Source organism: Triturus cristatus, chromosome 12 (assembly GCF_964204655.1).
Source record: "Triturus cristatus chromosome 12, aTriCri1.1, whole genome shotgun sequence".
In the NCBI taxonomy this organism is placed as follows: domain Eukaryota; kingdom Metazoa; phylum Chordata; class Amphibia; order Caudata; family Salamandridae; genus Triturus; species Triturus cristatus.
In genome coordinates, this window is record NC_140595.1 from 26,515,952 (window position 1) to 26,540,369 (window position 24,418).

Below are 24,418 nucleotides of genomic sequence, written 5' to 3' on the forward strand. Positions count from 1 at the left end.
ATTTTTTACGCCATACACTGTTTATCCCAGACATCAAGAATTCATGTCCATTGAATTTGGTTTGAGATCCAAGCTTGATGAAGTGAAAACACTGTAGACTCTTACTTATTACCTTGACTGCTCGGCCTTCGTTATCAAACACTGTATTTATTGTAAAAGGTTGCTAAAAGCCTTGTCTTCTTTGGGCGTTTTTAAGGTCAAACATCCAACCTGTTTTCTGGTGCATTTAAATTCATATTTTGGCGTATTTTAGTCTGGCAGGTGACCTTTTTAGGTTGAGCATGCGCTGCTCTGCGAGGCATGCTCTAATCTAGACTGTGGCTTGGAGCCCCTCCTATCTTTTCCATTAGTTCCTCCCCTTCATAAATGCATGCTTAGTTAGTCCCTCCTTTATTTCTTTCAAACATTACCAGAATACCCATTACACGTGGTCTTATGCTTTGTTTTATATTGGTTTACAAACAACAAGGGCAACCCTAGAACAAGAACCAAGGGTAGTATCGGCTATATTCCAAACAATGGTTCGAGAGCTAAAATAACAAACTGTAAACCAATTGGTGTGAAAAAAGACTGCAAAAAGGAAAGAAACTTATGCTAACATAATTTTCAAATAACCATGTACATAAATAATATTTAATATAAAGTCAATATAATACAAAAGAAAACTACAATGAGAATGAAGAGGGCTCTCGGACATTTTACAGTGACAATAACAAAATTATAGACATTGTCAAGTGTAAATTAAACACTGTGGCAGAGAAAAAACATACAAATGCATCAATTGACACAATGTAACAATAGTGTCTTCTTAGTTAGGCCATGTTTTTTTAAGTGTCGACGGCGTTTCGACCCATGATTGCTTTAACCCCTTCGACGCGCATGACGGAACGGTTCCGTCATGCACGTCGGTTGGGCTGTGCTTATGACGGAACCGTTCCGTCATGGCCCTGCCCGCGCTCAGAACCTTCAGCGTGGCGCGGAAATCCGCGCCGCGCTGATGGGGTTAAGGGTCATTATCAGGACAGAAGACTTCAAGAGTGAAAGCGACCACTTTTTGTTCTCAATAGATTTCCTTCATGCACACAAGGAGGCGACGCCACTCATCCTGTGTGGGGCCATATTGCCAGAATTCGAAGGGCAATCCTACAACTGTAGGTATGCCGAACCGGAATCCAACTAAATAGCTGGTATTGGAAGAAAACTAAACCGACTCCGGTTGCCAAGTTTTAAAAGAGAAGATCAGGATCTGAGTGTACCCCTCAATCTGGTCACAAAATCACAGGCAGGGTTTGTAATTAATTTATCCGAAATCCCCGTGTGCAGCGTCCCGTCGCAGTTACGACTCCCGGAAATAGTTGTTTTATATTAGGTCGGTTGTGCGCGCTATTTTTAGGTCTCCGAGACATCCAGTAATTAGTATCAGTTGTGAAACTCCAATGATTGCCTTTTTATTGGTTTGTTCGCTTGTCGTTTAAAAACGCTTTGTGTTGACAGGTTAATATGTGTGTAAGTTCCTCCTTTTTTGGGGGGGGGGGGGGTAACGCCTATACTGCACCGCCTAACTATGGTAAACATGCTCTTAGTGGGATGAAGTATTTGTGTTGGACCTTTTTTTCTTTAGTTGCTTGCTTAATTTTGTCGTGGATGGTTTGGTAGCTTGCTGTCGCTTGAAGCGCGATTTATTTACAATCATGGGCTCGGTCTGCCCTCCAGATCTGTATGCACCCCTGCCGTCTACATCACGCACACCGGTCTTTCATCTGAAAAACTTTCCCAGAAGATTTCTGTTCAAAGATTTAAATCTGTTCAAGACCTTTGTCGTTTGTTTGTCGTCGTTTCGTTTATTTAAATGTGAATGCTGTTTTAGTTTTTGGGACTGTTACAACAAATGTTGTTGTTTCCTTTTGTTGCGTAAGTTCAACATGCATGCAGTGTACTTTAGCAGATTAGCAGTGATTAGCCTTGTTGTCTGTGAGCTCGCTCAAAAGCCAGTGACCATCACCACCCGTGTTTATAATATAAAGGGGATGTGATTTAAAGGCCACAACTGCTAACGTGAGAGCTTGGAAACTACTTACAAGTCTTGGCTCTTGATTAATAGCCTGTGATTCTGGACAAATGGCTTAATCTCACTATATCCTTCGAAAATAAATGTGCCCTGAACTGGAGCTCAAGCACTAATGCAGATTATTATGTCCTGCCGCTGAGCACCGGAAACTACTGGCGAATATTTAGCACTATACTGTCTCTATATGTAAAACATCATTACACAATGTTAAGTCCAGTAACCTGCATTAAATCTCGGTTTCCCTATTTCAGGTAGCATGTAGTTTCTGTTTTTCATCTGTGAGTTAGCTACTTAATATCTATTCACAATTCCTTACCTGTGAGGCGGGCTGTGCTTGGGGCCCATGTCAGCACTTGAGTGCTTCCTGCAAAGGGAATCCAGGCCGGAGCATGATTCATAGGCGGTGTCCTCGCCGCCGGGAGTGCACCATCCCAATAGGACTGGGGGCCACCGGGGATAGCATTCAGCATCCTTGACACATGAAGTGTCTGGCACAGGATGAGGGAGCGTTTTCTGGACTGAGGATCACACGTGGGCTATAAACATTCAGCAGCAATTTGCACGCACCTTACCTGGACTGCATCTCCCAGCATGAAATGCGCAGTCTTATGCTAAGCATCCCATAGAGGGCGCGCAATAATGAAAATGCCGAGAAACAGCGTGGTGATGTGCGTGGTTCTTCTCTGCACTATGAGCCTTTGAGAAAGAATTAATTTCGAAACGTGTCAGGCCAGAGTTGTATGGAGCTGTGAAAGGCATCGGTGAGAAACGTTTCCATACCTGTGAGGCGGGCTGTGCTTGGGGCCAATGTCATCACTCTTGTGCTTCCTGTTAAGAGAATCCAGGCCAGAACATGAGATATATATATATATATATATATATATATATATATATATATATATATATATATATATATATATATATATATATATATATATATATATATATATATATATACCTTACGTTTGGTGTGGTTTAAAGTGTGTGTGTGTGTGTGTGTATGTATGTGTGTATATATATATATATATATATATATATATATATATATATATATTCACTGAAAAAACCATAGGTTTCACACACGTTATAGTTAGGAATTAGCATTTAAAAAACCTTGCAAATTCACTTAACCATAGGTTTCACTCAAGTTATAGTTAGCTGTACATTTCACTCGTAAAAAAACAATGAAATTCCACGTTATAGTTAGATCAGGTAACTATAATTTGCGCGACCGCAATGCACTGCTGATGACGTCACATATTACATCACTTATGACATGGTCAGTGACGTCACTCATGACATCAATGATGACATCTGAAATGACACATTGTGCATTGCGGTCGCGCAAGTTATAGTTACCTGATCTAACTATAACGTGGAATTTCATTGTTTTTTTACGAGTGAAATGTACAGCTAACTTTAACTTGTGTGAAACCTATGGTTTTTTAAGTGAATTTGCTAGGTTTTTTAAATGCTAATTCCTAACTATAACGTGTGTGAAACCTATGGTTTTTCAGTGAATTTGTACGTTTTTTTAAATGCTAAGTTATGTATTTATTTTTAATTTTTGCGCGCGCGGTGCGCTTCGCGCACCGTGCGCGCGCTGTGGGCACTCGGTGCGCCCACGTTGCGCATTTCGTACCGTGCACGCCTCCATTTTTTACAAAATATCAATTTTTTTTTTTCTGCCTTGGGGGTCCTTGGATTTATATATTAAATGTGATTTTTAATTCTCTTTTTTTTTTTTTTTTTTTTTTTTTTTTTACCGTACGCGCACTCAGCGATTTTTTTTAAAAAAATTTATTAAATTTATTTTTCAAACTTTTTGGTCTTTCGTGAACCCCCTGACGAACGCTAGGGGGTCTGCAACTCTCTTCATTGCCCCCTTTTCATGTTATCAACCTTTGTTTTTTAGTGCACGGAGCGCGCTTACAGATATATATATTGATTTAAATGCTATTTTCTCAGGACCTACTGAACAGATTTACACCAGACCTGCAAAAGGCACATCCCTGACCTGGGGACTACCGCTCTGCCCAATTTCTAGTAATTCTGTTCAGCCGTTAGGGCTGTAGCTCGGACTAAAGGTCCTATGGGAAAATGCATGGGGAAAACGCGTTTTGGCACCCCCCTTTTTTCGCAGCCCCCGCTTGACGAATCCCCCCGAGACTTTCAGGGTAGGAGCTGAGCGGAGCGCCCCAATAGTTTTGAAAAATTCGCGAGGGTTCGTCAACCGGCGCCAAAGTTATTCCAAATAGAATGTTGCGGATTTCCTATGGAAACACGGTCCTAACTATAACTATCTACTGGCGACCGCCAGTAGATTATATATATATATATATATATATATATATATATATATATATATATTACCTACTGGCGGTCGCCAGTAGGTAGTTATAGTTAGGACCCCTTTTCCATAGGAAATCCGCAACATTCTATTTTGAATAACTTTGGCGCCGGTCGACGAATCCTCGCGAATTTCTCAAAATAGGTGGGGCGCTACGCTCCGCTCCTACCCTGAAAGTCTCGGGGGGGATTCGTCAAGCGGGGGCTGAGATAAAAGGGGGGTCCCAAAACGCGTTTTTCCCATGCATTTTTCCATAGGACATTTAGACAGGGCTACAGCCCGAACGGCTGAACAGAATTACTAGAAATTTGGCAGAGAGGTAGTCCTCAGGTCAAGGAAGTGCCTTTTGTAGGTTTGGTGTAAATCTGTTCAGTAGATTCTGAGAAAATAGCCTTTAAATCAATATATATATCTGAGCCAGCTTACGGTACGCTTACCGTAAGCTTACCGTACGCGTGCGGTGGCGAGCGCGATTCTGATTGGCTGTTACATCTAAGTAAACATTCGAATCGGTCGAAACCAGGAAGCGGCGGCCGCCATTTTCTCTCTCGCACTCTGAGGGGGGGGCTGTAAATAAAGGCAAAAAACATAAAGGGGCTGTTTAGACAGCGCCCATGCACATAGCCATGTTAGTTGAGTCCTCAAAGGGCAAAAACGGTAAATTTTTATTTTTTGAAAATTTCGCCGATTACGCTTACCGTACGCGTACGGTGCGCTTACGCTAAAAATTTTAATAAAAAAAAAAAACACTCTCTGTGCATGGCATATTATTGTCATCACTTACAAATTAAATTTAACAGATTACCTATCACAAGGAAGCGCAGAATATGTCCTCCATGTGCGCACGGTGCGTAACGCGGGCACGCGGTGCGCGTAGCGCACTGCGTGCCCACCTTGCGTGTATGGCACTAACTGCGTAAAGTGGGCGCGCGGTGCGCCAAGCGCACCGCGTGCTCACCATGCGCGCACGGAACGAACTGCGTTAAGTGGGCGTGCACGCCACGAATGGCGTAAAGTAACTTAGCATTTAAAAAACCGTACAAATTCACTGAAAAAACCATAGGTTTCACACACGTTATAGTTGGGAATTAGCATTTAAAAAACCTTGCAAATTCACTGAAAAAACCATAGGTTTCACACACGTTATAGTTAGGAATTAGCATTTAAAAAACCTTGCAAATTCACTGAAAAAACCATAGGTTTCAGACATGTTATAGTTAGCGGAAATTTTACTGATAAAAAACCAATGAAATTCCCCCGTTATAGTTAGTGCAGGCAACTATAACTCACGCGACCGCAATCTTCTGCTGATGACATATGTGTCTTTATGAAAAAAAAATATTTCTAATATATGTATAGCAAAAAATTTATGGAAGAAGACATGGGCAAATAAGTGTCTAAATACAGTATTAGCATCAGCAGAGGATTGCGGTCGCGTGAGTTATAGTTGCCTGCACTAACTATAACGGGGGAATTTCATTGGTTTTTTATCAGTAAAATTTCCGCTAACTATAACATGTCTGAAACCTATGGTTTTTTCAGTGAATATATATATATATATATATATATATATATATATATATATATATATATATTGGTATGTGGAACTTAACATTTGTGTTGTATTTGGTGTACACTATTTGAACTTGTTTGTCATGTATGTATGCTTGGGTGATCTTTTATATATACCTACACTGCACTAATAACTCATATTACACTACCAACAACATCAAACAACAACCAACACACTACTCTTATCCTTATCACTAACAGTCCTTCTGCATCACACTACTCTTCTCCTACTCCTACAATCTCCCTCACAGTGCTCTTCTGCACTTCTCTTCCTTATACCTAATGCTAATAAAATAATCTTAGCGGTACAAAAGGGGGTGGTGATGGACGGAGCATCAGAACCAATCAAACACTCACACCCAGTCAACAGATCTGGGTTTGATCCATCACCGTTCTTTAGCCCACTCTGCCACCCCAGTTCAGACTGTTTTGCATATGGCCATGTCTGAACTGGGGTGGCGTGGAGAACAAAATAACGATGGATTAAACCCAGATTTGTGACTGGGGGTGAATGTTTTGCCAATGTGCAACATTCCGTCCATCACCTTGTGCGTTTTGCTGTTCACCCTGTGTGTGAAGGGTATGCCCAGACGTGGGTCCCGTGCTCACTACACCACTGGAGTCAAGCTATCCTGGCTGATGACGGCTGATAGCCAGAAACCGGTCCTAGGATGCTTGATTCCGGTCCAGGGAAGACATGGCTTGGCAGTTCGGGCTGGACTGTTCCCATGAGGCACAGGGTCAAGACTGATTTGCATATGGCCATGTCTGAACTGGGGTGGCGTGGTGAGCAAAAGAACGATGGATTAAACCCAGATCTGTGACAGGGGGTGAATGTTTTGCCAATGTGTAACATTCCGTCCATCACCTTGTGTGTTTTGCAATAAAATAATCTTACCTTGCTTCAACCTCACACTATTCTTCTACATCTCACAGTCCGTTCTTATCACACCTTCTACTCTATCCTTCCTTATGCATCATACTACTCTCCACACTGTTCAACATTCAAAACCACACTACAATCTTCCACACTTTCTTCCTTCTCCCTATTTACTCTCCCCCCACACCTTTATTCTGCATCAAAGTTTTCTACTCCTCACTATACTTCATTAACCCTCATGCTATTCTTCGAATCATTCTCCTTCCCAAATAAACACTGCTCCTCTCCTACTAAAGTATGCTTTAAAGTACTACACAGCTAACAAATACAATTCTAACAACATAAAATCACAACATATCACAAACCTACACTAATTAATACAAAGCTATAAAACAATACCATTCGCAAAGTAAATTGCTTTAACTTAAATAAAGGCGAGACTATTGCATTTCCAATGCTTGTTTTTAACATGTTACCAGATGGAGGCATTTATAACTAAGGCTTCCTGTTTTCCATTTTACTGATTTTTTTCAGATAAATACAGACCGAAAACAATGTGTTTCCTGTCTGTATTTATTTTTAAAAGCGGAAAAATACAGAAAATGATGCTTCTGGTGAGACAATCTCCATGCTGTATTTCGTGAATCCCAGACAAATGCTGAGCGGATAGACCGCATGGAGAGTTAAAAAACAAGCATTTGCAATGCAATAGGTCTCGCATTTATGCGAGTTTGAGCTATTGGCATTGTAAATGAGTCTTTTATTAATGTTTTGGTTTTTAAAACCTAAATATAATGCATTGTCATTTACAATGCCAATAGCATAAACTCGCATAAATGCGAGACCTATTGCATTGCAAATGCTTGTTTTTACCTGCTGTGCTGCTGCCATAAACACTGGGGAACTGAAGACAGTGGCCCTCAACTGCCAAACCCGGCCTCTGAAGGCTCCAGGCTCCAGACTCCAGGAAATGCCCAGTGTCATAAATGGCCAAGTCGACCCTCTTTACAATCCTCCACACACAAACATTGTCCCTCATGGGTGCGTGCGGTCTGTGCAATGGTGGGAAGTTATTGTCACAATCTCTGGGAGCAGTGCAGGCAACTCCCTCTACTGTCTGGACAGATCTGTGAAAGAAGCTTGCAGTAAATCTCAGGCACACTTAAATCACAGCATCAGCGCTGTGAAGACTAAAGCATGTATAGTGCAGTGAAAAGAATCCGCGTCCATCTGCCACTGGAGCAGGTGCTCGCCTGGGTGAGTTCGGTCGCCTTTCTCCCTCATGGTGGTTCAGAGAGGAGCCCACCCCCCAGCAGAGCAAGGTGGGATAGGAGCATCGCAGGTTTGTAGTATACAAACAAGTCAGTGCTAGCATGCTGTCAGAAATGTGTTCTGTGGAATGGGATACTGTTTGTGGTCATCAGTGCCAGGCTTAGATTTTGGAAGGTTGTGCGGGTACACATGCCGCAGGAGTGGTGTATGTCTATCTGATTTAGATACAGTATGTGTGCCACCGGCTGAACTTGCCACGAGCGCTTAAAGAGCCATGACTGAAAGCCGTGCGCGGGGACGCGGGAGTCTGCTCTTTTTTACAAAGCACATAGTCGTGGCGCGTGGCTGCCAAACCACATACTCGTGCTTGTGCACACTCCCGCAAGCCGTATGCCGCCACAAGCACGAGTATGTGCTTTGTAAAAAGAGCTGCACGATGGCTAAAGGTCTCCTATGCAGTGCATGCGCACTGCGTAGGCGAGACCTAAAAATGGATGAGGTTTCCTAAAATACAGGCATATGTTAACAATTATTTGTAGTATAATGCTAATATCTACCTGTGAGTGTAGTCTTCTGATATACGTGCTGCTTAATTTGCTAAAATGTGAAGGAATTCATGTATGAGTGCACTTCCAAGAGTTAAATAAACGTGGAAATATACCATTTTATAACCCCCTTTATTCTCGAAACACAAAATAAATATGGATAAATACCAATAAGTTGGCCACAAATAAATATGAATAAATACAGGCGGAAATGTTAAAAATTAAAAACAATAAAACCGGGAGCCCTATTTATAAAATCAAATGCTGTTCAAGTCGGATTGCGTGCTGTTTCTCCTCACCGATTTCATTTTCGCTATTGCGTCTTGTTTTCTTGCTCATAGCAGCCTGCTCCCTCTGTGCCATCTCTCCCTATCCCTTCACCCTGACCTCACCACCAGTCCAAGATTGCTACTGTTATTGTAAGTTATTTTCCCTAAATCACAGGACACTACTTCCTCATCAGAGACTCGGCTCCCTGAAAGTTCTGAGGCCGCCTAATATTCTGCATTACTAAATCCTTATATGGTCCCAAAGGCGAGAGCTTATTGCATTCAAGGAAACCTTTAATACGTTTCTGGGAACAGGCCCTTGTATGTTAAACTAAGTATGGTAGTTTTTATTTTTTATTAAGCCTATGCAAACTGTCTCTTCTCTTGTGTAGGCCCAGAAATGGCAGCTAAACGAATGACAAGGGAGATATTTGATGCCGTTGTGCAGGAGAAAGCCCGTAAATATCGGCTCACCAGAGACGAAGCCATTGAAGAAACACTGCATGAGTTGAAATTACAAGGTGACTTTAGTATCATTTGTATTTTTGAAGAGTGAGTTTGTCATTGGTGTAAAAACAAAACAAAGTGGTGGCTGCTGTGAGGTACTATATAGATAGATATATTTGTATTCTATAGAAGTGACACGTTTGCAGCAATAGGGTAGCTTTCAATTACTGTATCATGTCAACCTGTTACAACAAATCTGCACTCCTAGAATCTTGTCCCACCTTTTGATGTCTAAGTGTTGGGAATTGAAAAGTCCTCACTGTAGCCCGGTATTCTTACGACTGGTGACAAATACATTACAATATACATTGAAATATACTACAGCATGCATATTATAGTCCAAAACTCTGTGCGTTTATAGAAACAAACTATTTTCTGTACATTAAAACATGTTTTTTTTTTTTTTTCTTTTTTAGCTGGTGTCACTAGACCGAGTTCCAGGACTGAGAGGTATGATGATTTTCTGGAAGCTAAAAGATATGGCCGTGACGGACCAGGACGCAGCAGGCATGAAGATCCAATTCGTGATGGTCCTATGCGCAGTCCACATAAGGCTCCCCTACGAAGTCCTCGTGATAGTGGGAGCAGGAGAGCAGATTCTAGAAGGGACTCGTACACCAGTCGTCCAGTGCAAGATTATGAAAGCAGCCCATTTGATCCTCTCGCTGAACGCAGGAGATCTAGAAGCCCTCCACCTAAATCTAAGGATAACTTAACAGAACGTGCAGTTCGTTCTAAGTTTGACAGAGATGACCTTCCCGGGTCTCGAGATGCATCCTATTCTCGTGAGCGGTTTGATCACCCAGGGCCTATAGCTCATGAACTGGGATCTCCGAGAGATGAGGTACCAATGCGAGAACGTGGGGCACCGCGGGGTGGAGTTTCCCGACGTAAAAAGGGAATAATTCCAAATTGGTGGGGGTCAAAGATTGGACCACCAGGTCGAGGGGGAACCTTGCGGGTCAAAAGAGGCAGGGGAGCAGCTGGTGCACCTAATGCTAAAATACCACCTATAAATGACCCTATAATCGATTTCAATGACAACCACAGCATTTTTCACAAGTTTGGTAATGAGTTGATACAATGGTCTGGGTTTGACTCTATTCGAAAGAATAATCATTACATGAAGGAACAGACTATGTTGTTTCAACATAAGACAGAAGCATGTTCAAAAGCAGTTCTAGCTTTCAAACTCCTTCTCACAAAAACATATAGACGTTACTGCTTTTTATTGGTAAAGGATTTGAAAACCTCAAAGCTACAATGTCCTATGATAGACCATGAACTGCTGAACATTCTGCTAGACAAAAATGCTGTGAAAACACAGAACTGCTTTTTCGAAATAATAAAGCCCTATGATGCAGGAATGAGGAAGATGCAGGCTGGGATTCTGAAGAGCATTGTACCTCTACTTATGGCTTGCAACAACTATGAGCTGAGACAAAAAGTGGGCTATGATGGACCAGAAGATATATCGGATGCCTTTGAGAAGACTGTTTCTTTATGCCGCATGTCCCTTGTCCTTTTTGGGCAAACCTTTGCCTTAGCAACATCAATCCGGCAGGAAAACATTTTGGAATCAATGGGTCTCCAGGGCGTGGCACCAAAACCCAGCAATCACCCAAACCTCAATAACTCAAATCTGTTTGGGAAGGAGTATATGTCCCACTTGGCAGGTTGGCTATCAAAGAGTGGTTATCCAATCCGCATGGCCCCTTTACCTGTGAAAGCCCCAGAAGTTAAGATTAAAAAAGAAAACAAAGGTATATAACATGATTTCAAATATGAGTTTTCTTTTGTGTTCTCTCTGAACTTTTTTGCACAGGAGCTGGATCCCGATGTTTGTATATGTGTTTATTTGGCTGGTAACGTGCCTAAGATCTATAGAATCCCCTCAGTGTCTGAACTATGCAAGGACACTTTCAGTATGTGAGTGTGTAGTTCTTGCATTTTAGCCAGATCCACTGGGATTATGCGATTTTGCAGTATTTCAGTATATTTATGTATTTGCTGCATTTGCCACATACGCCATCTGCTGCACAATCTGCAGATCTTAAAAAAAAAAAACAATTACTATGTAAAACGGATCCTAATTTTGTAAAAACTCAGCAATGCATGTTGCTGTGCAGGGGAAGGGCCTTGGCAAAGGGTGACAAATCTTTGTTTCGCTTATTGATGTATTTGGCTGCTCAACTGGTACTAACCAGATGAACCTTTCCTCAGCAAGTGATCACTTGTAAAAATGACAATGAACCAATACTATCACAGTGTGCAGCATCATTTGCCCTTTATTCCCACTTAAGTTAGTGAAACCTGCCACATCGTTTGGTCCTCCCCGCTGCGTAATTCCAGTAGGGCTGGACTGAGAAACGTGTAGCTTGACAACGAATTGTAAGATCTCAAATGCTAACCGTTCTTTGTTCTGCCTTAGACAAAAAACCCGCAGATTCCAAAATTGTTGAGACCATAGACAAGCTTGCGGAACACTGCATAAATCTATTTAAAGGGGAAAAGACTGAAAAGCAACCTGAGTTCTGGTAAGTTACGGTGTCCAGTTAGTAGAAGCCAATAGATTACAGTAAGCGCAAGGAACTATGAAGACATTGGTAATTATCAATTTGTGTTGCAGGTTCTTGTTCGACGAGAAGAGCCCAGAGTACCAATATTATCGTACAAAACTGTTAGAGACCCAGGAGGTGCGCCAAATTGTAAAGGATGTAAGACAACAGACTGCCAAACCAACCGCAGTAGAAGCTGCTGTCGAGTGTATGAAAGCTATAGCGTTTACACGGAGCGTAAGAGAAATGAAGACCAAGCTATTCAAGAAAGTAGCACTTGCGAAGCGCCGGAGGCTGAGGGCAGCTTCTGAGCCGCTGCAAGCACCCAAAGTCTCAGAGCGTGCTGCACCTGAGGAAACAAGTCGTCAGAGCGCAGAAGGTAGGCGATGATTGGACTTCATCCTATTGCGGTTACACCGTAAAGGGGTTGTCTTTCGACTATCTGTGTATATGAGCCTCACAATCCATTTTGTAGAGGACAACCATGGCTGATAGATTTTAGTTGATGATATTGTGAAATGAAAACTTGTGCACATTATTACTCTACAACTACAGTGGTACAGAACAGATTCCATTGTTGGTGTGTTTAGCAGCGAACATGAAAGGGGCCTTTGTCATGGCACTGAGTCGTGCTTGCACTATTTGATGCATTTTGTGTAGTTCTAGTGCCCATCACTGGAAGCGACACTCTTGCTGTAGTGGACCGTTGCTGCCTTGGCGTAAAACTTCTAATGTTATCCATTCACTTTCATATTTGGGCAGTGCAGAATGTTGCTCCCTTGTGCACGGCTGCATAGGTGGGCAAGCTTCTCAGGTTCCTAAAATTTTCTGTTGCAGTGTAGCCCTATTTCTTGTTTTGCTTTTGTTCAGTTACTTCACCTATTGCCCCACATGATCTAAGGCACGAGAACAAACTTTTCATTTCTGGTCCTTGAGATCTGTTCTGAATTGCCCGCTGGGCCACATGAGCCTTGTGGTTGACTGTTTAATGATTTAAATCCGTATTCTGGGTGAACAAGCAGCTTCTCCTGGTGGCAATGTGCATGTTTGCCCATAAGATGTCTAAGCTGACCTCTTCCTGCTGTTTCAGTTGAACTCTGCTTAATTTTGCACTTAGTTGATGCCAAAACGAAGGATACAGCTGAGAAACTCGCCAAATTTGTTGCTGAGATGGGACCAGAAGTTGAGCAGTTCAGCAAGGAGAACATTGAGAGCAATCCAGAGTTTTGGTATGCATTTTATTTTGGCTGTGCTTGATATGGTAATTGTGAAAATTAATCTACTTTTTTAAGCAGATCAGGCCATTCAGTAGTTTGTATATAACCTATATATGACCTAAAACAAGGTGAAGAACTCCTATCAGACAACACCCAGGATATTGTTTGCCATCAAGAGCAAAACTTTTCAGGTTTTTGTCCTCTGTCCAAGTAGGCCCAATCACCAGCACTTGCCTGCCATTGTGCAATACCACAGTTTGGGTCTGCGAAAGGCAGATTCTTGCTTTTACGGAAAAGTGTCAGTCCATATGTGTAAGTTGCTCAGAAATGTACACACGGTTCATTAATGCAAAAGTCTTTGCTGTCAGGTTGAGCGCCCTAAGGAAATGCAGGGAGCACAGCTTGTGGCATTGGCAGTAGTCCACCATAACAGTGTCTACAAACATTTGCAAAATGGTACTATTTGGGGGTGCTTAACCTCCAGGAGGCTTTCTTTTTGTATAACAATACTTGTAGAAGCTTACCATAATAGTGGCCCCTGTGCTCCCGAAAAGCACAAGTGCCAAAGGGCTTCTAAATCGTCTGTCCAAGGCCACCATGCATTGACTTAGTGATCTAGCTGCGGTAATTTTACCTTCATTGTGAAGAAAATGCTGCTATCTTTGGTCACCTCACTGCATTGAACCAAAAGGGACAATGGGAGCATTCCATGCCTTGGAAAGATGTGTAATAACCCCCCCACACCCCCCCCACCTTTCACAAATAATGCTTGTTCAACTTTGCTTGTGAAGTGTTCTTCTAACAACCGTTTTTCTTTATATTTAGGTTCTTAAAAGAAAAAGACAGCGCTGCTTACAAATATTATCAGGGAAAGGTAGCTGAATTGCGGAAAACTGAAACAAAAGAAAAAACAAGTGACTCCAAGAAGGACCAACAACCAGAAGTGGAAGCTGACTCTGCAGATGGCGACAGTGTTGAGGCTGCAATGGAATGTGAAATTTCTCCCGAGGCAGCAAGCCAAGATGATGTCGCAAAGAAAGCTCCTGTTCGTACACTCCCTCGTAAAAGAGTCACTGCTCTTAAAGTTGGGATGCTTCCCGCCAAGAGAGTATGTCATGTAGAAGACCCGAAAGGTGGGTGCTTTTTTAATCTTATCAATTTGTTTTGCTCTTGGCATTTTATACCCTTTACATTCTCTGGTTGCATCTAGTGTTGGCAGCTGGTTACTTTCCAGAGTACGGGGGTGGAATACTATTCCAGCAAACCCCACTTCTTCTGGGAGGGTTTTAGTGTGTTCTTTCCTCCCTCACCCTTTGAAAAACGGTTGGGGGGGGGGGGGGGTGTGAATGTTTAAATGTTGCATTTCAAAACATAATTTTCGCAGATTTGCTGTAGTCCTGGCCTTTGAAAGAGCCGTCCTTAAATATCCGAGTACCTCATTGATGTGCAAACCGATGAAACCCGACACTCCCATAGGGTTGGTTGGTCACCCCTCTTCTCCTCCTCCCCCCCCCCCCCCCCCCCCTCTTTGCGCCCTCCCACTCACACACTTGTTTCGAAGCAAATTCTGGACGCACCCATTTGTCCCCGGGATAGCATTGTCATGGGTGCTCCTGTATGCCAATATGCCAAAAATGACATGCAATAGTCCAGTAGCAGGCTTGTTATTGATGCTCTCCATATATCATGGCGACCATTGCTACCAGCATTTTGTCATGGTTGCCTTCTTCCCAGATGTAATGGTCGTATGCCTAAAACTACGTACAATGTGACCGCACCTGCATTTTGTCAAAATCGCCCCATATACGAAGAACTACTTCCAGTGTCAGTTCCAATTTTTTTTCCATGGATAAGGCTCAATATGGCACAAAATTTCTCCAGTGCCGATGTTTTGCCACAGGTGTCCCATGTGGCAAGTTTAATATGTACCAAGCTTACTTCTAGCGTGCCAGTGATTTTTCCTGTGCCTTTATGCTATAAATTACCTCGGATATACCAGCACTAGGATTGAGCAATCTTTGTCTCTAAGCCCCGAATTGCCTTCAGTATGCCAGGGACAACTGTAAACTTAATACGCACTCGTAGACATTGTCTTACTCGCTCATGGGTACTCTCCTTTACCTGCTCTCATTCACATTTGAACTCCCTTTTACTCATACTTTGTCTTTAAGTTTTACTCATTTATACTCTTGCTTACTCTGCCACTTTCTCTCTAGCACACATGTACACAAACACTGTGAGAGCACTATTTTAGTTTTGTACCCTGATCAGTTCTCCTTTTGGTTTCTGCTGCTTCATTTGTCCTTGTGGTACAAAAGGGGGTGGTGATGGACGGAGCATCAGAACCAATCAAACACTCACACCCAGTCAACAGATCTGGGTTTGATCCATCACCGTTCTTTAGCCCACTCTGCCACCTCAGTTCAGACATGGCCATATGCAAATCAGTCTGACCCTGTGCCTCATGGGACCAGTCCAGCCCGAACTGCCAAGCCATGTCTTCCCTGGACCGGAAACAAGCTTCCTAGGACCGGTTTCTGGCATTTCAGCCGTCTTCAGCCAGGCTTGCTTGAATCCAGTGGCAAAGTGAGCAAGGGACTCAACGTCTGAGCATACCCTGCCAACTTATGGCGAACAAAGCGGTACAAAAGGGGGTGGTGATGGACAGAGCATCAGAACCAATCAAACACTAACACCCAGTCAACAGATCTGGGTTTGATCCATCACCGTTCTTTAGCCCACTCTGCCACCCCATTTCAGACATGGCCATATGCAAAACAGTCTGACCCTGTGCCTCATGGGACCAGTCCAGCCCGAACTGCCAAGCCATGTCTTCCCTGGACCGGAAACAAGCTTCCTAGGACCGGTTTCTGGCATTTCAGCCGTCTTCAGCCAGGCCTGCTTGAATCCAGTGGCAGATCCGGTCCTAGGAAGCTTGTTTCCGGTCCAGGGAAGGCATGGCTTGGAAGTTCGGGCTGGACTGTTCCCATGAGGCACAGGGTCAGACTGATTTGCATATGGCCATGTCTGAACTGGGGTGGCAGAGTGGGCTAAAGAACGGTGATGGATCAAACCCAGATCTGTTGACTGGGTGTGAGTGTTTGTTTGGTTCTGATGCTCCGTCCATCACCACCCCCTTTTGTACCTCATTTGTCCTTGTGGCGGCCACCCAGTTGCTTTCCTTTTCAGGCAGCACTGGAGTATGAAACTGAAACCTCAAACGTGCGCAATCTCTAGTTGTAACTAGTTGGGAAGTGGTGGGGTGACAGACTGCTATTTTTCCTGGGCCCTGAAAAAAAAATCTGATTGGTGTAGGCACCTTGGTGTGCTTGAAGTCTGCCCTTGCTGCTGGCTGTCTCAGGCTGCTGCTGAACCCAAAGATCTGCATTTTCTTTCTGTCATACTAATAATGAAGAATAAAGAAATTATTAATCACTCTGTAATGATTATAACTGTGAACCCACATAAGTGTGATCCGCTACTGACTAGCAGCCTTCTCTGGGTATTTTGCTTGTAGTAGGTTTAATTATTATTATTTTTTTTAACTTTTATGATTCTCTGTAGTGTGAATACTCGGTTTATGCAGTGTGTAATACCCTGCCTCACTGTAGCCTGAGATAGCCAGAGCAAATGGAGTATATTGTGCTTACATGTTTCTAGAGTGCTGTGAAGGGGCTAGATCAAAGGCGCTGTAGCTCAGTCTTGGGTTTTTTAATTCTCTTGGTCTAATAAAGTAATCAGGCCCCGCCGGCTGAAGTATATTCTGATTTGCTTATGGGATAATCTAAATGGCATCTGCATTAGCGATTCCACAGCAGTAGAATAACAACTTCATGTTTTCTTTCCCCCAGTTCATGACCCTGTTAGGATTGCTTATGAGAGGCCAAAGGGAAGGCCAGTACAAAAGAAGGTAATGCCTGCTTTTCCCTATGTTCTATTATTAGGCTAATGTCAAAGATCACAGCACATGTCAAAGATCACAGCACAAAGTAAAAGCCAATTTGAATAACTTTTTTCCTTGGTTATTGTTTGATCACTTACGTAAAATATAAATGACAAACGGAGGGGAAGGAGACGCATTGTTCATTTTCTGCATGTTATCATTTCCTCTCCCCTTCAGAATTGTTTACTTATGTAGTGATTTGTGATGTTCACTGCTCTGAGCCATGCCACAGGCCTGGCCAAATACGCCTTTCAAGGGCCACATCCCTCGCAGTTCCTTTTAAGCCCATGAATGAAAACTGGTTTTGGGAAACTTCAAAAGCTTTTTTTTTTTTTTTCTTCCACCCACCCACTAGAACTATATAATATGACGAATTCAATGGGATGATTTGTTTCCTTATTTTGAGGTCGTCTGCTGAGGTTTTATTTTTGTTACGTTACAGGATGACTATTCCTGGCTTAATTTGTGAATTTTAAAACGGGAGTGGTTGCCTGTTTTTATAATCTGTAGATTTCTTTTGAGGGTTTTAGGTAACGTGTTTTCTAAGCGATTACCAATTATTTTTTTCTGCAATCTAGAAACCAGAAAAAAGAGATTTGGAGTACGCCAACAAGAAACTAACTGACAAGAATGTGGGCTTCCAGATGCTGAGTAAAATGGGCTGGAAGGAGGGCGAAGGCCTCGGCTCTGAAGGCGCTGGGATCAAAGACCCGGTCAAAGTGTATGTTGTGGCAATGTCTTGATGTCGCTCAGGGTTTCTGTGTGTTTTTTGGGGGACATGGTACACGTTTGGGGGATATGAAGGAAAGCAATTGCTGCATAGTTTGGTTTTTCAACTTAAAGGTAAGTTGGATTGTGTTACTGTGTTCATGAAACAACTTTATAGAATATGGTGTTGCATGCAGTGCTCTTGCATGATGCAAGTTGTCTCCAGAACTGCTACTGGAGGGGGTGTAAATTTGCCTCTTCTCTTTGGGTGGGTATGTTAGGAGGGTGCCAGGTGCAGGGGCTTCTGGGGTTATATTGACTATATTACTTTCCCTCTATTCATAGTTGCTCATGTCTATGAATGTGATTCTAAATTGCCTAACTTTCTTCAATTTATTCTGCAGGGGTACAACTTCAAGAGGGGAGGGCTTGGGTGAAGCGAGTGTAAAGAAGGAAGATACGTTTGATTCTTTCCGTCAAAGAATGATGCAGATGCACAAGCAGAAACAAACTAATTAGGTAGGTTCAAAGGTGGTAGAGGCGGTCTTCTAAATTTCTTCCTACTTCAGTTAAGTTTTCACAAGTTTGACATGGCTGAAAGTGGGGCCAAAATGAGCAGATTCTGCTATCTGTGTTTCAGTTGCAGGAAATGTTGCTCCTCACCAAAAATGGATTACACTTGAAAATCATGGTTTTCTTCTTTCACCCCAGATCCTGTGACTTTAATCCTGCCTAATAACTTTCCTGGAAGTAGTCAATTTTGAGCAGCAAGCATAGTAATTAAGGCAGTCCACATTTGTCTTGGTGTTACAATTGTGGATTTTAAAAAAAGTGGATAATTCCTAGGCCATACTTTGTATTTCCTCTTTTCTACACTTACTTGCTGATATCCCTGTTAGAATAGATTATGCTAATGGCATTAGCTTTGCCAGTAGAGCGTACACTGCTGTGCTGGAACCTCTTCTTACAACATTAGATGCAAAATCTGTCTTTGACACGTTTTGCAGGCTATGGACTGTAAGTTTGTAGCTCAGATTGGTTGGTTTTCCAGTAGACAGGAGTCATCCCTCTTCCCTTTTTAGTCCTCTCCTAGCGTTAAAGTGCAAATGCGCTACCATCGCTTTGCGAGGCATGCAGTATATACTATAATGTGGAGGCTCCGCCCACTCTCTGCCTATTGGCTTTTGTCTTAAATGCTGCCTTCCGATTGGTTTGGGGCTTGTTAATCCCTCCTCATTCATCATTTGTATCCTTTCACGGCTATTGGCCCCTTTACTCCTAACACTATTGTCTTCCCTGTCTCCCCACCGCCCAGTCTGTGACTACTCACCCCCCACCCCTCCCGTTTGTGTTTTCTTGGCTTCCGGCACTTCCGTTTTCATCTTTATTATTGCCACCTTGAAATATGCGAGTTCAAGATGCATGCTGTACAGAAGTCTCGTGTTTAATGAACTAGATTTTAATGTTACTCTAAATATATTAAGACTCTAGGCAACATGGCAACTAACGCTTCTTAGTTCACAAATGGCATTGTTGTCAGGCAGGAGGAGCGGCAGTGTTTTAACTCCTACTTAAAACGAGCACTGTAATAACTTCCTCTCAATTCAGTGCTATAATCTTGTGTGCTGAGCTGACGCGCTAAAGAAATGTACTTTTTTGAATTCTGTAGAGACATTATCACACATTTACATCATGTTTACTGTCTGATTAACATGCAGATCATTTTCACGGCTCGCCCACTGGCTCTTATACGCTTGGCTCATCTCCGGCTGGGTCTACCTGTTAATTAATATATTGGCTCGCGCACCTCTAACAAAGAGAGATGAATGGATACATGACAGTAAGCCCGGTAGATGGTAGAGAAATAGACTGGTGCAGACAAAGTCAGTCTCCATTGCCTCACGTCAGAATCATCACTTTCAATAACATGAAAATCTGCCGGCAACTCCTGCATGCCCTAACCTCATCCCCTCACCTATTCTTAGCAAAAAAGGTAGATTCTGAGCTGTGCCCTGCTGGTGCAGAGGAGCACGGCAGAGTCTGTAGAAGCGCTGGGATCCCTAGCCTCTCCGGGCGGGCACCTAAGCCTTCCGGGTGCCTTCACACTCAGGATAAATGAATACATTTTGTTCTGTGCTTTAGTCGCCTCTCTGTGAGCACTGTCTGGTAGATGAAGCTCTGTGTTAATAAACCCATTCAGAGAGGTGGTTGTGTACAAACAAACAGCCACAATACCGTACGTTTTGAACGTGTAGTTAAATACCTGCTCATCGAGTACCTCATTGGCTGATCATTCCATGGCACTACCAAAATTGCATTTGGACACATTTGCTTAACTGTTAAACACTCCCTTCTATGGGTCATTTAACAACTCGGGGCTTTGGGGTTAGGTCACCTACTTTGGATGCTGTGTAAAAGAGTAAATACAAAAATGAATGCAATGAAACTAAGCAACCAGTACTGTCTAAAACACTGTGAAAACTGACACGCATTCTGGCATTTTGTTTAGTTAATGTCGATTTTCTCATAGATGTGAGTAAAGTACTCTTAATATCTTAATGAAATCTGCACACTTTTAACTTAGCACCGGGCGACCTTTGACAACTAGGCAATGAATACATTTTCATGTACCCCCGAAGCCCCCCAGGCAAACTTCATTGCCTCCCAGTGTTTGGGGATAACCAAGATGCAGGAGAGTGAGTCAAATAGTCTAGAAAATGAAAGAGAAGCCGGGATTTGGATTCACATGCTCCGATCGCGTTGGTTAGTCTGTAAGCACTACTTCTATTAATGAGTTTCGCATTAGTAAAGTACCACGGTGTGCATGTGTGGTGACACTTCACCCATGAGGTACGTGCCAAGCAATTGTTGACACAATCCACACTTTGCGTCTTTTTCAATATATTCATTACAAAGTGCAGGACCTTTCCAAGGGATTTTGCACACTACATACATTTACTCCAAAAATAAAACGTGTAGGTAAAAAACATTGCCAATAGCTCTAACTCACAAATGCGAGACCTATTTGCATTGCAAATGCTTGTTGATTCAGCCAGGGACTCTGACACAGGAGCCATAAGTGCTCTTTATCTTGTCAGCTGAACGTTCAAGATGATGCAGAAAGTAAATGGCTGTACCAAACATGGTCTTGCTCGTGAACTTTGGAGGCTACTCGCTTCAATTTTTTTAGATTCTACTTCAGCAAATACAAAAAAAGGAAATTCTTAGCGGTGCGGAGAAAGTTGCGATCTTGAAAGTAGTGAGTTTGTGCCTCTGGTGATTACCAGGCCGACTTGGTGTCTCAGAGACCAGAAATATCATAGATTGTTGAGGGATTGGTGGTGATACTGTGCTGCAGGTGTTGTGTTTGTTTTACACACACAGACTGATAGAGCAGGTGAGATAAATAGGCTATCGAGAGGTAGAAGGTAATGCTCAATTTACGGTACAGCAGTCTTCGAGGAAAGCGGAATGGTCATAATCCGATCAGATGCAAGATTTCTCTTGAAGCAGTGGAGGTGCCTTTTGCAGGGTCGGACTGGGACAGAAAATGGGGCCAGGTACCAAAATACGTGGCAAACGCTTGATAATAGAGGCAGTTTTGAACTTTTGAACTTGTAAAGATACGCTGTCTAGGTGTTTTGCAAGGCATGTGAAACTGTAGGTATTCTGCAGGCAATGAATGATATCGGAAATCAGCAATTACAACAGGTTCCAAAACATTCCTAAAACCCACACACTGACCTGTCCGACCAGCTGTCTGACACTACCCGATTGCCTTGTAAGCCATTCCAACAATTGGCTTTATAATAAAGAGGCTTGTTGCAGGTCATTTATTTTCCAAGCAGTTTTCCCAGGAGCACACTGCTCCGCTGACAGCATAAGAGAGACTAACCCGCATTTCTTGTCACTGCCAGTACTTTCTGACATTGTACCAGGGTCAGTCCAGTCTAACAGTGGTTGTGGGAGTGGCAGCTAGTCGTCTTCAGACAGCTTCATGGTGTAAGTTTAGCACCGTTAACTGGTTTTTGGAGGGAATCCCACTGTGTACTTGTACCTTCTACCAATGTCCATGAAGGAAATGTGCCTACCTGAACATCTACATCGTGAGGACATTGTCCTATGTGTAACTAACCCATGCCTGGGAGCACACTTTCATTGGTGTTTGAGGTTTCAAAGCTGTCTTGACTGGGGCATTTTGAAACTCTGGATCAGGAATTGGGCTTTGGAGGGACTTGCCTTGATTAATAGTGAAGGTGTTGACTAGACCAGACCTAGCTGCATTACTATTGAAGGTGACACCCTACATCCCTGTACCTTCAGTCCAGTTTGGTTTGCGGAACCACTCTATATACCACTATGAGCTGTTTAGATTTTGGGTTTCTACCTTGACAGCAAGCTGTCAATAAACGCCCAGATAATTTTGGTAGTGGCTACCTGTTTCGGAATGCTAAGCAAGATTTTAGATTGCCTTCCAATGCCAGCCCAAAGAATATTGATGCAGGCTTTGATCCGGTCATGACTACTATGGCAGGATTCTGTTTCTGGGTGTTAAGTGTTCTCTCAAGCGACTGCAGCTAGTACAAAAAGCAGCCACTAGGCTGCTTCTAAAGGTTCCGTCTTTGGTCTTGCACTATCACTCCCGTTAGCAAATGACAGCAAATTTCAATATTGGCATCGCACATAGGACTAACCGTGTGTCTGTCATCTTGTCTATAAGGTTACGTGCACCAAAACAGCTTCTTTGGTGCTGCCATGACCTGAAATAGAAGCAGTGTACATCTTAAGAGCCAGGTTTTTTGCTTTTTGGGAAATATGAAGCTCTAATCAAAGCTTCTGATGAATACAGGGGCTTGTGCAAAACAAGATACTGTCTTGTAATGATGCCACATGTGCTAATTGAGTGGAAGGAGGTGCAGTGACTTCACTTTGAAAACCGGAAAAGAACGCATGCTGGGTAAGACCCACGTCTGGTCACTAAAAGCAAAAATAAACTAGTGCACTTGTGGAGGCCTTGAGATGACTGGAATTGTTTGTGATTAATTGGCAGTCTACAAACTACGCTTCCGTATCTGCGACCAGGGTATGCTGAACACTGGAAAAAGTAGTGCAAAACCCTATTTAACAGAGGGCAGACTTTTAAAACTTTAAATATTTGTGTAAGACTCTTGCATTTAAAATGCGTTGCTACCTTTCTATAGGCACTGAACATAAAGGCCTGCTTTGGTGTATTAGAGTATCCATGTTCTAATAAATGAGAAGAAATTACTGTGCGCTTCTTGGCGTTCAGAAAATAGTGACATGGCAAAGCAATTTGTACTTTAAATGTGAAAGAGAACGCCGCATCATAGATTTTAATTCCTGCTGCCAAGCAGGCCGCCAGTGATTTAAGCCTAGCACCTGCATTGAACTCTTTCTTTCACCGCTATTATGAGGGATTTTTAAATTGGATCAGATGCTTTAAACTTGAATTTGGTGCTATTAGGTGCTTGCATAGCTAAAAGCGCACAAATCTCCGTGTAGTCCTGCCCTCTCTCGTTAAGAGCCTCATAATTGAGGTGTAAGCCAGTACAAGTGATGGTCAAATTCTCTAAAACGTCAATTAAAAAAGGTCTGTTTTTAATGTATCCGCCTAGAAAACCTTTTCTGGGTTAACCTTAAAGCTGTCAAGTCCCAGCCTTTAAAATCATGTGATACCTAGTGTGTTGTGATTGCCTTAGCGAATTTGGTGATTCTTTCACTGTGGCAAAATTTGCACTGCAGTCTTCTAGCTCCCGTACCTGGAATGAACCCCACTTCAGCAAATTCGCGATGATTAGGGCTGTGACCATTCCCTCAATTACAGTTGTTGGGTCTGACTCAGTGAGGCCTTTTATTTTAAGACTGCTTAGTGGCATTGCTGCAGTACGTGATACTAGGCTTGACAAATTGGATATCCAGTACTTTCCTGGGCAACCTGTAGATGGGCACGACTACTAGCCAAGAGTGGATGACTGCCCTTTTGATATTTATCTGAAGCAGCCAGTTGTACTTGTCTCTCGATGTTACATTCATTTGGAGTTTGTTTACCCTTTCAATGGCTCTTCTATCCTTTGCTCTAAATGTGCTCCGACATGCAACTGCAAATGTTTGGAAGAGTCTTCAGTGAATGCAGTTCCTCCAATACATTTTTGTGTGCTGTTCACCAAGCCCATTACTTAGTACTTCTAATAGCGTTTGTGAGATGTTACTCCGTGGAAGTGTCACCATGGTTTTTAGTAAGCCCACTAGTAAGTTTTTTTATCTTTTCGTTTTAGCCACGTTATACAGGCACAATGGGACCTTCTAAATTGCTAGGCAATTCTGGCATTTACTAATTGAATAGTGAGTACCTTCACCCCCCCCCCCAAAAAAATAGTCCTCGTGCTGCCACATGCCCAAAACTTGGCTCTTCAGATTGGCCCAGTGTTACAAACTTTCCTTTCTCTGTTAGTTCTAGTGGATCCTCTTGTTGGAGGGTGTTGGGGGCCTGATTGCCATGGGCTTGCAC

The 24,418-nt window shown here is 42.8% G+C and overlaps 1 protein-coding gene across 3 annotated transcripts in view; it reads left to right on the forward strand.

The window, feature by feature from the left end:
* Positions 1-24,418, forward strand: part of LOC146772273 (SURP and G-patch domain-containing protein 2-like) — a 51,224-nt gene that overhangs the window by 9,939 nt on the left and 16,867 nt on the right. For all 3 annotated transcript variants that reach the window (XM_085638471.1, XM_085638470.1, XM_085638469.1), the window contains 9 exons: positions 9,349-9,477; positions 9,880-11,226; positions 11,895-12,000; positions 12,093-12,400; positions 13,139-13,250; positions 14,064-14,371; positions 17,090-17,148; positions 17,760-17,902; positions 18,294-18,408. In XM_085638471.1, the coding sequence (XP_085494597.1) occupies positions 9,357-9,477; positions 9,880-11,226; positions 11,895-12,000; positions 12,093-12,400; positions 13,139-13,250; positions 14,064-14,371; positions 17,090-17,148; positions 17,760-17,902; positions 18,294-18,408 (2,619 nt within the window). In that variant the 5' untranslated portion in view covers positions 9,349-9,356. The remainder of the gene's footprint in view (positions 1-9,348; positions 9,478-9,879; positions 11,227-11,894; positions 12,001-12,092; positions 12,401-13,138; positions 13,251-14,063; positions 14,372-17,089; positions 17,149-17,759; positions 17,903-18,293; positions 18,409-24,418) is intronic.